Source organism: Gadus morhua, chromosome 15 (genome assembly GCF_902167405.1).
Source record: "Gadus morhua chromosome 15, gadMor3.0, whole genome shotgun sequence".
In the NCBI taxonomy this organism is placed as follows: domain Eukaryota; kingdom Metazoa; phylum Chordata; class Actinopteri; order Gadiformes; family Gadidae; genus Gadus; species Gadus morhua.
The window spans coordinates 22,850,337-22,866,057 of NC_044062.1; the positions used below are offsets into that span (position 1 = coordinate 22,850,337).

At 44.0% G+C, this 15,721-nt stretch overlaps 1 protein-coding gene across 3 annotated transcripts in view; it reads left to right on the forward strand.

Moving 5' to 3' along the window:
- Nucleotides 1-15,721, forward strand: part of srbd1 (S1 RNA binding domain 1) — a 142,266-nt gene that overhangs the window by 34,848 nt on the left and 91,697 nt on the right. For all 3 annotated transcript variants that reach the window (XM_030378824.1, XM_030378823.1, XM_030378825.1), the window contains 4 exons: nt 6,551-6,668; nt 6,821-6,959; nt 7,289-7,385; nt 9,023-9,212. In XM_030378824.1, coding sequence (XP_030234684.1) covers nt 6,551-6,668; nt 6,821-6,959; nt 7,289-7,385; nt 9,023-9,212 — 544 coding nt within the window. The remainder of the gene's footprint in view (nt 1-6,550; nt 6,669-6,820; nt 6,960-7,288; nt 7,386-9,022; nt 9,213-15,721) is intronic.

A 15,721-nucleotide genomic window follows, 5' to 3' on the forward strand; every position in this document is an offset into this window, starting at 1 on the left:
GCCGCCGCGGACCGGGAAGTTCCGGACGCTTGCTCCTACTTTTTCTTTCCCTATTGAAGAAAAGAGTAAAGACCGTTCGGCCGAACGGCAGTACATGGTACCTAAAGAGCGATATTCCCCAGGCCACCTGCGTCCTACGCTTGTGGTGCGCTCCTCCATGTTGCCTCTTTCCCCCTCTCAGCCCGGTGGCTGTAGGGTGGCGGTCGGACGGCGTGTTCACATGGCCTCTGGTTCACCTGCTTCTAAGAAGCGGCGTCCCTTGGAGCCTCGTGGACGGATCAGAGACTCGTTGCACGAGCCCGTGGATACGGCCGCTTGTACCGGTCTCGGAATAACACACCGCTCAGACACCGCTCAGACGTCAGGGAAAGAGGATTCTCTTCTACCTAGACGATCTGCTTATTCTGAGCAACTCAGAAGAGACCGCGAGAAGGGACACCATGTTGGTGATAAACCATCTCTCCTTCCTGGGGTTTGCCATCAACTGGGAGAAGAGCTCCCCGCTCCCCAGCCGGCAGACAGTCTACTTGGGGCTTTGCCTAGACTCAGCCACCATGACTGCGATGCTTTCGCCTCCTCGGCGAGACGCCATCCTGTCGGCGCTCTCCCGTTTTCACGTTCGCAGAAACGTGACCGCACTGTCCACCATGCGCCTGTTGGGGCTGATGGTAGCTGCCCACCCCGTGGTCCCCCTGGGTCTGCTTTTTATGCGCAGACTCCAGCGGTGGTTTGCTCGCCAACGGTTGGACCCCAGGCGACACAAGCTCAGGGTGCTCCTCGTCCCCCGTTCGGTGTCGCCAGACCTGGAATATTGGAAAGGACCCTCCGCCCTTCTCAAGGGTGTTCCACTGGGCAGGGTGGCGTCCTACGTAGTGGTCTTCACGGACGCCTCGTTGACGGGTTGGGGAGGAACGTGCCTCTCTCACTCGGTCGGAGACGAGTGGCGCACGCCCCCTACAGCACACATAAATGTGTTGGAGCTCGACGCTGTGAGGAAAGTGCTGTTGCATTTCTTTCACCTGGTGCGCGGCCGCCACGTTCTGATCAGGACAGACAGCGTGTCGGCGGCGGCGTACATCAACAGACAGGGGGGAGTCCGCTCCCCTGCTCTCCACCGAAAGGCGGTCGAGCTCTGGCTTTGGGCTCATCAGTATCTCCGCAGTCTGAGAGCCCTGCATATCGCGGGCGCCCAGAACTTTGGGGCGGACCTCATGTCTCGAGGCGGTCCCCGCCGAGACGAGTGGCGGTTACATCCCGACATTGTCAGACTGATCTGGCAGAGGTTCGGGACAGCGCAGGTGGACCTCTTCGCGTCCCGGGAGAACACGCACTGCGGGTGGTGGTTCTCCCTCAGCCCTCGGGATCTTCCCCCGTTGGGGGTAGATGCGTTGGCACACACACCTTGGCCGCAGGCTCTCTTGTATGCGTTTCCCCCGCTCCAGCTGATCCTTCCTCTTCTGGAACGGGTCAGACAGGAGAGACTGTCCCTGATATTAGTGGCCCCGGAGAACCGTTCAGCTCTGTGGTTTCCAGAGCTGGCCGCGCTCTCGCGGTCGGCGCCTTGGACAGTACCATTCAGGCCGGATGCGCTTTCACAGGCCCACGGGACGGTGCACCACCCGCCCGATGTCTCGGGACGGCTGTTGGTTTGGCTCCTGAGAGGTTGATCCTGCAGGGCAAAGGTTTGCCTGAGACGGTTATCAACACTATTCAGAGTGCTCGTGCGCCTTCTACTTCTTCCCTCTATGCGGCGAAGTGGTGCGCCTTCTCTAATTGGTGTGAGACGAACCACGCTGTCCCATCTCAATGCGAGGTGGGAAGCGTGCTTTCGTTTCTGCAAAACTTATTGGAAAAAGGTTTGGCCTTCTCCACTATCAAGGTCTATGCGGCAGCCGCTTCGGCTGGCCATGCAGGCTGTGATGGTGGACCGATCTTCAGCCATCCACTGGTCAAGAGATTCTTGCGTGGGGCTAGACGGGTTAGGCCTGTTTCACGCGTGCTTACACCACGCTGGGATCTCCCCACCGTGTTGCGCGGATTGTCCAGGGATCCTTTCGAGCCTCTCTCCCAGGCCCCTTTGGATGCCCTGTCATTTAAGACGGCGCTCTTGTTGGCCTTGGTTTCTGCCAAGCGGGCCGGTGAGCTAACCGCTCTGTCTGTCAGCCCGAGTTGCTTGTTGCTAAACGAGGACAGCTCCTTCGCGTTGCTCAGACCTAATCCTGCGTTCCTCCCGAAGAACATTAATAGTTCTTTTCGGTCGAGGGATATTGTGCTTAAGGTTTTTCACCCCCCGCCTCATTCTAGTGAGGCGGAGGCGGGGTTACATCTCCTGTGCCCGGTTCGGGCGTTGGCTATGTACGTGAATCGCTCTGCAGCGTTCCGCTCCACACAACAGTTGTTTGTGTGTTATAGCGACGCTAGCAGGGGCCGCGCTCTCTCTAAGCAGCAGTTTTCTCGCTGGGTATGTGAGGGTGTTTGCCTAGCCTACTCTCGGCAGGGCTTGGCGCCACCGTTGGGCGTTAAAGCTCACTCCACACGGAGCGTGGCCGCTTCAACGGCTCTACTCAAGGGCGTTTCGGTGGAAGACATCTGCGCGGCTGCGTCTTGGTCTTCCCCCGGCCCCTTTGTCCGTTTTTACATGTTAGACATGTCCAGGGGCTCACTCGGCAACTCTGTGCTAGAGTCCGGGACCCCTTTTACGGCTTAAGAATATAGACATGTTCTTTAAAGCGGCGTGGTTGGATTTCCTCTCGCCGGCTGGCGAGTTGGTCTTGATTACCAGTCTCCCACCTTTTTTCAAATGAAAAACAGGCTAGGGGGTTTTCTATTGGCTCGCCAATTGTCTGGTGGTTTTGTTTACCAGTGAGGCACTCCCGCCGTTTTCTTCAAATAAGAAACGGCCGAGAGAGTCCCATTATTGGAGAGCCGAATTCCGTAGCTCCGCCCCCGGTGGTAGCGGACCTAATGGAAACCGTGTTGCTCTGGTTTTATTTTCCTTTTCATGGGTTCCATGAAGCACGGAATAGAACCGGAGTCTTTACAGACTCACTTTTTTTTTCTCCCTTGATCATTGCCTTGCTTGATCTAGGAGGAATTAGTTTTTATAAAGCTGTTGTGTTTTACACTTCCTTGGCTTTTTGAGTCTTAATGTGCTCTGGTGACTTAGGTCGTTTTGACTGGGGTCCAGCAGGAGTACATTGATCGGGCTCCGCTCGCAGCTTCACCTTAGCCCATAAGGCGAAGCCTAGACGGCGTAGCCTACATGAAATAGAACGATAGTTATGTTATTATAACTCTAGTTCTATGATTGTAGGCGTAGCCGTCTAGTTTCCCACCTGCTGTACCCTCCAAATGCTGAAAGAAAAGCGTGGAGGATGAGCGATGGTATACACCGCGTTATATAGACACGATACCGTGGGAAATGTGGGCGGTGCCCACGCTGATAGGTGCATAGTTTGAATTTTCAGCGCACGCAGGCGCGCGCACGGGACAAGCCCATAAGGCGAAGCCTAGACGGCTACGACTACAATCATAGAACTAGAGTTATAATAACATAACTATCGTTTCTCCCCGTTGACACGACAACACATAACCGGCGTTTTCAGAAATCTCCACTTTGGCCGGAGTTTTTAGAAATGATCGTTTTCTGTGATAAGACAGGGCCTCGGACAGGGGGTGTTGCAGCACCCCCAAAACCCCTACCTCCCGTGGTACTGGGTGCAACTTACAGCTGAATGTAGTGCCATGTTGTTAAACGAAAACCTACGCTAGCCTGGCTCGCTCTCGCGCATCTATGTTCGCGCTCGTGCATGATTGCGCGTCCAGGTACTTGGAATGGGTGGAGTCAGAGTCAGCGTTGAAGGAGAGGGGGTAGGACCATTTGAGTTGTGTATTTTCAAAATCTGCTGGCGTTTCGCAAATCGCGTACCCAACCTTTAATTAAAAATGCTAATTAAGTTACCCTAACACATATAGATTCATTACACCCAAATAAGTTAAAATATTTTTGGTACATTGAAGCATGGAAGTGTTATGGAAGTCCAGGTTGCTGCGATAGCAGCCTTCAGCTCGTCTGCATTGTTGGGTCTCATGTCTCCTGACAAAACATTCAGTCCAGATCAAGCAAGTTTTCTGGCCAATAAAGCACTGTAATCCTATGGTCATTAAACCAGGTATGGGTACTTTTGACATTTTGGGGAGGTGCCAGTCCTGCTGGAAATTGGATTATTGGATTCTGTGCCTCTCCCAGGGGCATTGCTAGACCTAGAGCTTTACCACACAGGCCCCCACCTCCCAATACTCTTTTTTTTTTTTTTTTTTTTTTTTTTTTTAATGTGTGCACAATATGAAATACATGGCTACAGAAGGGTATGAACGAGCTTCAAAATTATTATCGTCACTGTCATACTGTAGGCTATATATCAAGGCACTGGTAAAGGACAAGTGAAGATTCAAAGATTCATGAGTTCCGTACAATGATATTTATTTAAACTAGTGGTGGGCCGTTATCGGCGTTGACGCGAAACTTTTATCGGGCGATAAAAAAAATATCGCCGTTAATCTATTTTCAAAGTTTGGTTGGGAGCTGGGCATTGGCTTCACTTACGCTGGACGCGCCCCCACCAGTTTTCGTCAAGAATCATTTTGTACCCACCACTTGTAAAAAACAAAACTCGAGTGGAATTATTGTAACGTGAGGGTTCGATATGTGTTGGTGGATCACTCTTTATGAGAAGAAACAGCAGGGAGACGGTCGGGTGACTTTCTCAAGAAGTACCTTACTTTACTTTTCAACACACAACCACAACACTTCCTTGTTCGGACCCATCACGTGACTGAACTAACCAATCAGAAACTAGAATTTAGACTGAGGTAAACGTGAAGGAATCAGAGAGGCAGATTCAACAGAATCTGCCTTCAATCCTGACTGTTAATGTGAACATGTAAATATGTCAGTAATAATTGTGTAACATAAATATGTAAATGATTAACTGACTAAACATTTTAAATGCATTTCTAGCAAATTAACTCCAATATAAATTATATTAATTTATTCTACAACTTTCAAATATTTATCTTCTAAACCTTACATTATTATGGATTATTACACGGCTCTTCTCAATGCTGTAGACTGCTCCATTCACTTGCATGGGCCTTCCCAACGTTCAGCTGTCAATTATTTTTGTTTATGCTCCGTTCACTTGCATGGGCACTTCACAGCTTCCGGCGGTGAATTATATTTGATAATTCACCATTGCCAAGTATAATTGACCGCTTTCAAGGTAAACAAACAGATTTTTTGCCGTTTGCCATTTTAATCTAGATTAATTTGGAATTAATCTAGATTAAAAAAAATCTATGCCCACCACTAATTTAAACACATACACACCTCAAAGATTTCAAAACAATAAGATCCTCTTACTGCAACCATTTAAGATAAGAAATACTCAGATTCTTAGCTACCTCAACCTCAATCCACATTTAAAATAAGTATTTCAGGAAAATAAAGTAACTAACTAAAAAATAAACAAAAAGTCCCTGTATGACCTACACCTCTTTATGACCTTCACCTTCTTATCTAAAGCTGTATTATGCAGGATGCTCCCTTTTAAGGAGAAGTTGTGCCTTAGGCTAACAAACTCTAATCTGACATAATATAAGTTTCATTTAAAAGTAGATTATTTAAATTAATTAACTTTTCCAAATATTCTAATTTATTAAGATGCACCTGTACGTTTATTTCAAGTCCGATGAAGTTTTATAATCAGTGCGGTTTTGGTTTGATCACTGAATGCTCCATAAGTTAAGAACAGTGGAGTCTCCATGGAGAATAGTGTCTAGGTTTCCCTGAGCAAGACACCTAATTCTAACAGATCCCGACGAGCTGGCTGTCGCCTTGCTTGGTTGACGTTGCCTTCAGTGTGTATGAACCTTTGTAAGATGCTTTGGATAAAAAAGCTTTTGCTAAATTCTAGTGCTGTCAGTTTAACGCGTTATTAACGTGTTAACGCAAACCAATTTTAACGGCGTTAATTATTTTATCGCGTGACTAACGATCTTTTGGCTTGGCAAACGTGCTGTAAAGCAACAACTAGTCATGTTAGAAAAACGACAACACCATACCGGATCTAGCTACACCGGAAACAAACGCGAGTTAACTATGACATAATGATATTAATCGTGATTAAAAAATGTAACCGCTTGACAGCGTAAAAAAGACGAGAAATACCAATTCAGGTATTCCCACAAGCCTGCCTTGAATTTATCATGTATCAAAATAGTCTTGGCATGGTTATTTCAGGCAAAGATTTCAGCAAATTACATAATTTTTGAGGTGCAAGAAGCGCCGGAAGATAAGTTTGGAGATGCTTTTGCTTAGTGATTTCTTCTCCTCAAGGTCAAGGGTCGATTTGTTCTTGCGACCTTACAAACTCATTTCCCGTATGAGCCCGCTTTTGCCCTACATTTCTCCACTCTCATAGACAATATGCCAATAAATACCTTCATGGGTTTACTATTTTACTGTGTTTTTCTATGTATGTATATAAAGTCATCTCTCTAAGAAGACTCAGTCAGTTATCCAGACACTGAGGAAGGATGGCTTCCTGAATGCAGAGCTGGAGAACAACCTACAGAGCTGCAGGTCGCTGGATGAGCTGGACCACATGGTCAGACACAGTCCCACCTGTTACTTGCATAATTTGGCATATTAGCTGTAATGATGTATTTTTCCTCAAAACTCACCCCATGTTCATTTACTTTCACATTCATGTTTTCTTTTTCCTGTACATCCCTCCCTCTTGCCCCTATATCTTTTCAGTATTCGCCGTATAAGAAAGGCAGTAAGCTGAGTAAGGCTCGGAGGGCCAGAGACCTGGGCCTGGAGGAAGCTGCTGTCATACTGTTGAACCGGCCGAATGACCTGGTTATCCAGTCTTGGGTCAAGCCTGGCAGTGAGGGTAGGAGACATTGACTGACACACACAAACGTACACATGTGCAGGACATTTACCCTCCTTAACAATAATTCTCCAAATGTTGCTTTGCTTCTGGCTCTATTTGGCTGCAGTCTTAAAAGTACCTGAAGGTGGCACTAAAGGTCCATGGAAAATACAGTTCTCACGCCCAACATTTCAGCAAGGCAACATATGAAGCAGCATCTGTTGTCATCTTTTGAACTAAACATCTAGTTAAAACGATTATACCTAAATAGGTCTGGTTGGAGCAGGGCTTTTGTTGTGTATGTTTGTGTTAATCATATTTTCTGCTACTCTGTCTGTACCTGTCAGGTCTATCTTCATTGGAGGAGGTGACAACAGGTGTGAAACACATCTTGGCTGATATGATTGCCAAGGATCCAGAGTCCCTGGCCTACATAAGGACACTGTAAGAATAGCTTCCAAATACATCAGCATCATCATATGATATTTCCCATGCAATGTCATTGATATGAGGAAAAAATGCAATGGATATTGATATCATATTGTCTTATAGAATATTTCACATCTTATGGTGTGAAATATTGTCCAATGTCCAGCCTTTACACCAAGACTAATCTGAATGAAAATTATTAATAATTAAAATTAATAATATTAATATATCAGTCAAGAATACCCACCTGGGGCGTTGAATAATGAAAAGAACAAAATAAACCCTTAACACCTTTCCCTGGGCAAAGGTTGTTAGGCAAACTAATTTGCCCTAATATGCTAACTAGTCACTTGATACAATAACTGGCAAATAAACCTAAGTTTGTCACTGGTAGTCTGGAAAGACCACAATCGCAATTTATCATGCAAGGCTAATAAAAGATCTCCCTACTCAGTACAGTGCACTGAAAAGAAGCGATTGATGACTGTAGGCTTCCTCAGCACATACTGCCAGAAACTAATCCCTAACATAATGAAACAACAGTTGGCTTGACATTACGGACCAGAGGGCCAAGGGCCATTCATTGAAAGATGGAACAAACACAACATGCTAGTCCTGCTGGTAAAAATGCCCCTGTTCTTCGCAATAAGTGCATAGGGCAAATAATCCCAAGAAATACATACATTTCACTGCTGATAAGGGAATTGGTCACAGATCAAAAGGCAGCCATGGCAGAGGAAAGGGAAGCGGCGTCATGCCAATGGTCTGCGCCCTGCCCACTTCCTGGGTCAGCACCCATAGAACACCAGTGTCAGGGCATCAGATGTACAGGGAAGTAAACGGTGGACAACTGCCGATGCTGTAGCAACCGGTCTATGGTAAATGCAACTCAAAAACACCCCTAGGAGTAAGCGTTACAAATTCAGGCAAATCAATTCTACTTGGGGAGCCCTGAATGATCTAACAATCTGATTAATAACTTTTCGCCACTATTTTTTTAACTCTTTTTGTTTAGAATTAAGGTAAACTACAAGGTGTTGTATAAAAATATCAAATACATATGTTCATATACCATGTCGTTTACCAGAAGGTAGTCTGGAAAGGGTGATTTTGATTAGTCTTTTAGATTTATGTACATCAACGGAAACAAGTCCCGAAATGAAAATAAGATTCTTTAAGACATACCACATGGTAACATCTGTTATTTTGTTCCTAGTCCAATTGCTCCAAATGAGTAATGGATAAGACCGCTCAAGATTTTCTTTTTCTTTCTAAGTTCTATTACTTGCACAATTGTGACGCCTGCTGGAGAGAATGCAAACTGCGTCCTTGAAGATACAGCGTGGATCATGTTCACTTGGTATAAAGTCGCGAAATAGCTTATAACCTTGTTTTACAATATCATTTCTGTATTAAGGAACACACAGTGTTAGTCATCTTTTTGAAAAGACAGGATACGCAATCCTGAAAGTTTTACAAATGTTTTTGATATTCACCAGCAGTCAAAATTACCCCCACTCCTGGTGGTTCTAGTGTTTAGTGCCTTACTTCTCTGTTGCTATTTGCTTTTTAAAGTATTCCATTGTGTGTGTGTGTGTGTGTGTGTGTGTGTGTGTGTGTGTGTGTGCGCTTGCTTGCTTGCTTTGGTGCAGGTGTGGGAACAGCTTTGTGACAATCCAGTCGTCTGTGTCCAAAGTGGCCCTGAAGGAGCAGGAAGGGGGCAGCCAGCCCAGTCAGAGCCAGGCCAAACCTGGGGCCAAGCACAAGAAGACCAGGGACATCGACAAATTCCACCTCTATTTTGATTTCACTCGCCATATTCAGCGCATCCAGGCTCACCAGGTAGGATACATATGGGAGAAAAAAAAAATATATATTTTGCTTTTAAAAGGAAAAGAATGTTCTGATATCAAGATTTCCGATCCAATATTTTCCAATGACAACAAAATTGGCTCACCCTAATTTGAAATTAATCTGTACAATTTGAACAAGCTATTTTGTTCTGCAGGCGAATATCGTCAAACTAATTCCAACAGTGAGCTTCTATATAAATCTTTATTACCCTGTTTAATTAGGCTTAGGTCTATATAGTTATCGGAACAAACAAATTATAAACAATGAAGCTGTTGAGAATTCTTACCATACTCTGCATGCCTGGCGATGCATTTCAGACTCAAGAATGCACAGTTTATTGTATTTTAATAGGTGAACTGAAAAATGCCATTATGAATGCGTAAGCCATTCATCCATCTATTTACGGTGCCCCCCCCGAGAGTCATGGTTGTGATCAATTATTTAGCTTATTTTGCGTTCCCTCGTTCCTTCCCTTTGGCATTACCTCAAAATACATATGTGTGAATTGCAATACTTTTTGCGTATCCTCGCAATCCTTTTGCGTTATCTAGCAATATGTTTTGTGTTCCCACACCATTCTTTTGCATTACCCCAGGATCAGTGACTCTGATTTCACTTGGATCAGTAATTAAGTGAAACTTTGTTAAAACACAAACGATGCCTCTTAACTGCTGCAGTAAGGAAGACGGTGAGCTACGAACTTAATTTCACCTAAAGAGCCGTCTTCCGAGCTGGAAAAATAACGTTGGTCTATACTTTCTCTGAATTAATGATTTGAGCTGTTAACAGGGCATACCTCAATTGAACATCTCCAAAACATGGATGGTTTAAAGAAGGCACACCCACTTATCATGATCCCCTTCATCCACAAACTACCATTTGCTACACTATTTTACACTGGACTATAAATTGAAAATCCATTATAATTGAATCCTCTAAATGCTGAGGATATTTTGGTGACAAGACAAAGCATAAGCTTTCATAAGTCTTCATAGGCGTCCAAGAGAGGGTTAAACATGTTGGATACGTCTATATAACACCATGGTGTGGGGTTTTGTGGAGCTCTCCGTCTGCATAGACGGTGTCCGTCTATGCAGAAGATTGTTGATGTCTGCGTCTGAGAGATAGTTTAGCTTCTAGGACACTTGTAGTATAACGCCACGGTGTGTGTGGAGCTCCGTCCAGCCAGCTGTTGATATTTATGTCCACGTCCGAGAAGGATACGTTTCTTGGATAGATAGTATAATGCCAAGGTGTGTGGCTCAGTTGATATAAAACAGTGATTATATCAATTTAATGCGCCAACACAATGACACTACCAAGGAAAAGATCGCAAATGGGTCCTTGCCATTTGGATAGCCGCCCCCCTCCATCCTACAACCCTTAGCCCGGAACACTTTTTTTTAAAACCAGTTCTCCAGAGGTGTCAGTCCGCTCTGGGCTAGTGTAGAACTATGGCGACCCCCATCAAAAGAGGACCTTCTGCCCCATGTAGATGTAAGGGCTCATTCTCAGGACCTTCAATTTGAGATGGATTATGCAGAATGGGCTCTTGTTATATGGCTAGGCCAAGCACACTCAAACCATTCGCAGGCAGCCACACCTCTGCCCTTGAAATGGACTTGGAACGCTTTATTTTTGCTGCACTAAAACAGATGAATTCTGGTTTATACAATTGACACACACACACACACACACACACACACACACACACACACACACACACACACACACACACACACACACACACACACACACACACACACACACACACACACACACACACACACACACACACACAGACCCTCGTGTACACACACCATCTGTTTGTGTTTGTGTCAGTTTTTTGTGGCTGGTGCTCAGGAGCTCTGAATGCCACGTCAGTCGCTGTTAGGCTGTACCCCCTCTGTTCGTGACGCCCCCTGTACCCCGGTGACTACTAGGGTTCTCTGAGTGGGTCCTGGGCCTCATGTGTCATCCCTGCTTCCATCACCGGCTGACTCGCCGCCACCAAGCACTCCCTGGCAAGCGTGCCACAGTGCCCCACAGGCGCAACACAGACAAACACACACACACACACACCCACACCCCCATGCGCACACACAAAGTACATCGTAACCCCCCTTCCTAACCATTCTCTCCACTTAACATATGTGACATGTCCCCTGCTGACATGCCATTGGATTAGGAGGCTTTGATTGACTGGCATGCTCCTGCCCTGACAGCTAATGCTGCTGGGTCTAAAGACGGAGGGAGGGAAGGGGGGGAGGGCGGGAAGGAGGTTGGAGCGATAGAAAAACGGAGAGCCAGTGGAGATGAGCAACAAATAGGTGTGGTCCTAGCCTATGCCTATTTCTTCACCCCGATCCCTCCCCGTCTCAGTCAGCCTGTCTCTCTCCCCCCATGCCCGTCCCACTCCTCCTGTGTGCGAGGCGGTTAATTCGAGTGACGCACCGTTGTCACAGAGCGTTAATCCAGCGGCCACTGTGACCCTGCTAGCTGTCAGATTCAGGCTAAAGTGAACCTTTTCTAGCCGTTAACTTGGTGGCCCGTGTGTATGTGCGCATGTTTGTTTGTGTGTGTTAGCTTGCATGCTTCGGGTGTGTTTTGACAGGCGGCATGTGTGTGAGCTTGTTTGTTTAAGCAGAAGAAAAATTATGTTGTATAATGTACCAAATTTGGAGGTTTGTTAAAGGTTGAGCATGGGAGGGATGGAGACGGGAAGCAATTGAGTGTGAATACTATGGCACTTATTTAGCTATTTCTCAAACTTCATAATCATCACTTTATGTCGACTAGTTATTAGCACACTGTAATTGACTGTATGACCAGACTTAAATAATTGTTTTTAAATAGTGATCTAATATATAAATCAATATAAATTATATATTCTTTCATTGATGTACAATATTTTTACGAATGTACAGTTAAGGGAAGCCTCTGAATTACTCTAGCAATTGTGAGACAATTAGAAATGATTTCCTTTTAATAGTTTTACATTTACAAAGAATATGTAGACCAATATTAAGTTGAATTGTGTCCTGTATGAAAAGTGTTTTTAAAAGCTGCAAACTTGGCACACATGTACCGGTGATGGTGGGACAAAATGGTGAAAGAAATCATAGCAATAAGACAGCGGAGATAAAGCATTTTAAGAAAAATATGTGCGTATTCATGTCGTTAAAACAGCTATAACTTTGCGTCAGAATGACGAAGGCTCGGCTGTCGAATGGCTAGGAAGAGGAAATTCCTTAGTAGCCAAAAGTCCCATTCCTTAGTAGCCAATTACCATGCCAAATGTCAAGTCTATATTAAAAAATATTTTATATAATCTAAATCGTGGCCTCACTCCAGTGCTGGCTGGGACTTAAAGGGGTAGCCTATATACATATTCTCTCTTAAGTCAGTTTTTAAGAATCATGTGCCACTGTTGAATTAGAAACATTGTCGTGATGATTTTGAGAGAGAGAGAGAGAGAGAGAGAGAGAGAGAGAGAGAGATTTCCTTGGGGGGTGGTGGTATGATGGTGGAAGGACTGATCTTGTCAAGCTTTGGCTTGAACTTGCCTACCTGTCAAAGCTGGCCTGTCCGTATCACACACTTAACCTTAACCTAGGCAGACGCAAAGCATCTAGTAGGGAGAGAGATAATTACTGTTAGGGTTGGGCGATATGGCAAAAATATCTTATCACAATATTTTTCATGAAGGATCATGAGGCACATTCAGGATGGTTGGGTGGGTAATAGAAAAAAATAGTAATAAGTATTGTTATTTTATGGGTTGGATCTAATGAGAGGTCTACAACCTAAGACTTTGATCGGGTAGCCCTCCACAACAGAACAAAATAAGAAAATAAAGTCTCTAACACGGGCTGTGCATGTTAACTCTATAGTCAAGCTCAGTAATAAGTGATCATAAGCAGGAAACTAATGGGCCAATCCACGGTCCAGGTCTAGCGATGTTAACTGAAGATCGAAGCTTTTGAAGGATGGCATTAAAGGGGGCATTAGGAGAGCTGACAGCTGTTCATGGTCCAGCATTTAACACTACTAGACCCACAGGGAATTGGACCGCTGGGTCTGCCTCTTGGTCCCCACTTAGGATTGCCTTATTGCCGTCTTTGTGCTCTTTAAAGCTCAACATTTTGAATCACTACAGGCAGGGATTACGCTCATGCGGGTGAAAATTATTCTTTCCGTCATAACAAGGCAGTACATTTTCGCTGCTCTGCTAAAGTAAATGGTGTAAGGTTTTTTCTATCGTACACTGAAACATATCATTCACATGTATTGAATATTGTTATCAGTCAAATGCTTCAACGTTCTCTCTATCAATGTATGATTGGTCACCATTGGATTTGAATACCGTGCGTAGTCCGTCAGAACGGAGCTCTCCGTCTCCACAGGGACACTAGGGCTGGGTATTGCCAGGTACCTCACAATTCAAATTAATTCGATTCTTTAGGTCTTGATTCGTTCATTTTCGATTCAATTTGATATTGATCTGACGTGCAGATGACAAAAATATCTAAATATTATTTAGAATTAACCATTTTAAATGAATTAACCATTTCATTGTGCTTTTACTAGCAAAAAGGGAATACACCATTGTATAGTATTGTTCCTGAGCTAAACTTGCAGCATAAAAGTAATAATCATAACATGGACAAATGTAAAAGGGAATGTAAACTTAGGCATACTCGCTTCTAGAATACAATGAAATAATAATGATAGAAATAATCGATTTCAAAAAAATTAAGAGTCTAAATTGAATCGAGAACAAATAAATTGCAGTGCATTGATGAATCGATATTTTTACCCAGCCCTAAGTGACACTGTGGGACAGTTTTTTGTTTTGAAACACTACTTTCAGATTATTACCCATATAACATAAAAGTATAAGTGAACCCACTGTTTCAGGTAGAATTCAGACACAATGAGATTTTAAGAAGTCTGTTTTGGACGGACGGTTCTAGGAAGAATGTGGCTTGTTACTTACGACCCACGGCAACTTTGTGATACCTTTTTAGTACCGCAGTTGTGTATGAACGTTATAATGAGCAATGTTATATAAGAAATGGCCACACAACGTGGCATAATACTATAAATGAACGAGAAGCTTAACCCTCACTAGTAACAACAAGTACAAATATCTAGTACAAATACAAAGGTAGTATCCAAAGATACTCTGAATACCTAATAAAGCTAAATGTAATTTCTCTGTAGGGAACCTGGTCAGAAGCATTAGTTACCTAAATGATGGGAAAAATCCAGTTTGAAAAATCCTAAAGCTCAGCTTCAAGAAAGAGACTGTTAATACTTCAGTTTGCTCTGTGCTATTACAACCCAAGATCAAGCGCAATGTAAAGAAAACAAGTTGTATTTCTCCATAATATTGTCAGATATTTAAAATGACAATCTGTACATGTCTTTTTCAAAAACAATCACTTTAAGAGGACATTGACGAGTTCCTATTGCCCCACGGCCGGAGATAAACTTGCTTTTTAACTTCAACATCCCGAGAGAGGGCAACGCCCCCTTCCCCCATTTCAAAGCGGTTAGGTGACATTATGCGTTCTAATAGTTCTAACTAGTTTACCCCAAAAGTGTGGTAAACTATTGGTGTGCACCTGCACATGCACACCAATAGTGTTCTTTGTCACATTATGTGATCCCCATAAACTAAAGCATATAAAAGACGGCCCCCACTGAGTCCAACAGTCCATACCCTATTACTTTGTGACAAAAAAAAGTACTCAGAAATATATTTTTATCAGTTTTTATATTGGATTTATTGTAATTATAATTCTGCCTAAATCTACCTCTACTAAAACCTCTTCAGCTTCACTTTATTGGCATTCAATATTGACCCAGGTGCTCATTGTGCTGTGACCCTACAATACCACCGATCCGATATTTTTTATCGGTATCGGTACCGATATTGAAGACATTTCTAGATCGGGTATCGGTGACAAATGGGCCGATCCATATTTAAAAAAAATAAAATAAATAATAATAATATATTTTTTTTACGTTTATGTACATACTTGAATACTATTCCTACTACCTTGCTGCTTTGATAATTGAATTTCCCACGAAAATGTTGTCACGGGATTAATAAAAGTGTATCTATCTATTGGCTGATCTATTCAGTTTCTATGCTGTGCGCTGTGAGTGACGTCACAAACAAGCAACACGCCGTGCGGAGCCTACAGTGATTGCAAAATGGAGCGAGCAAAAGGATCTGCTATCTGGAGCTATTTCACTTTACCTAAGCCAGCAAGCTCCACGGCTACATGCAACATATGCAAAGTAAATGTCCCGAGGGGTGGTACCAAACCTTCTAGCTTTAATGCCACAAACCTTATAAAGCACCTCCAAAAATTCAAGTCTCATGATCCCAGTCTTTTCCCCTCAATGAAACTTACAGTTTGTAGCCATAATTTCGCGCTGTTTTTCTATATCGTTATCGGATCGGTATCGGCCGATACTAAACC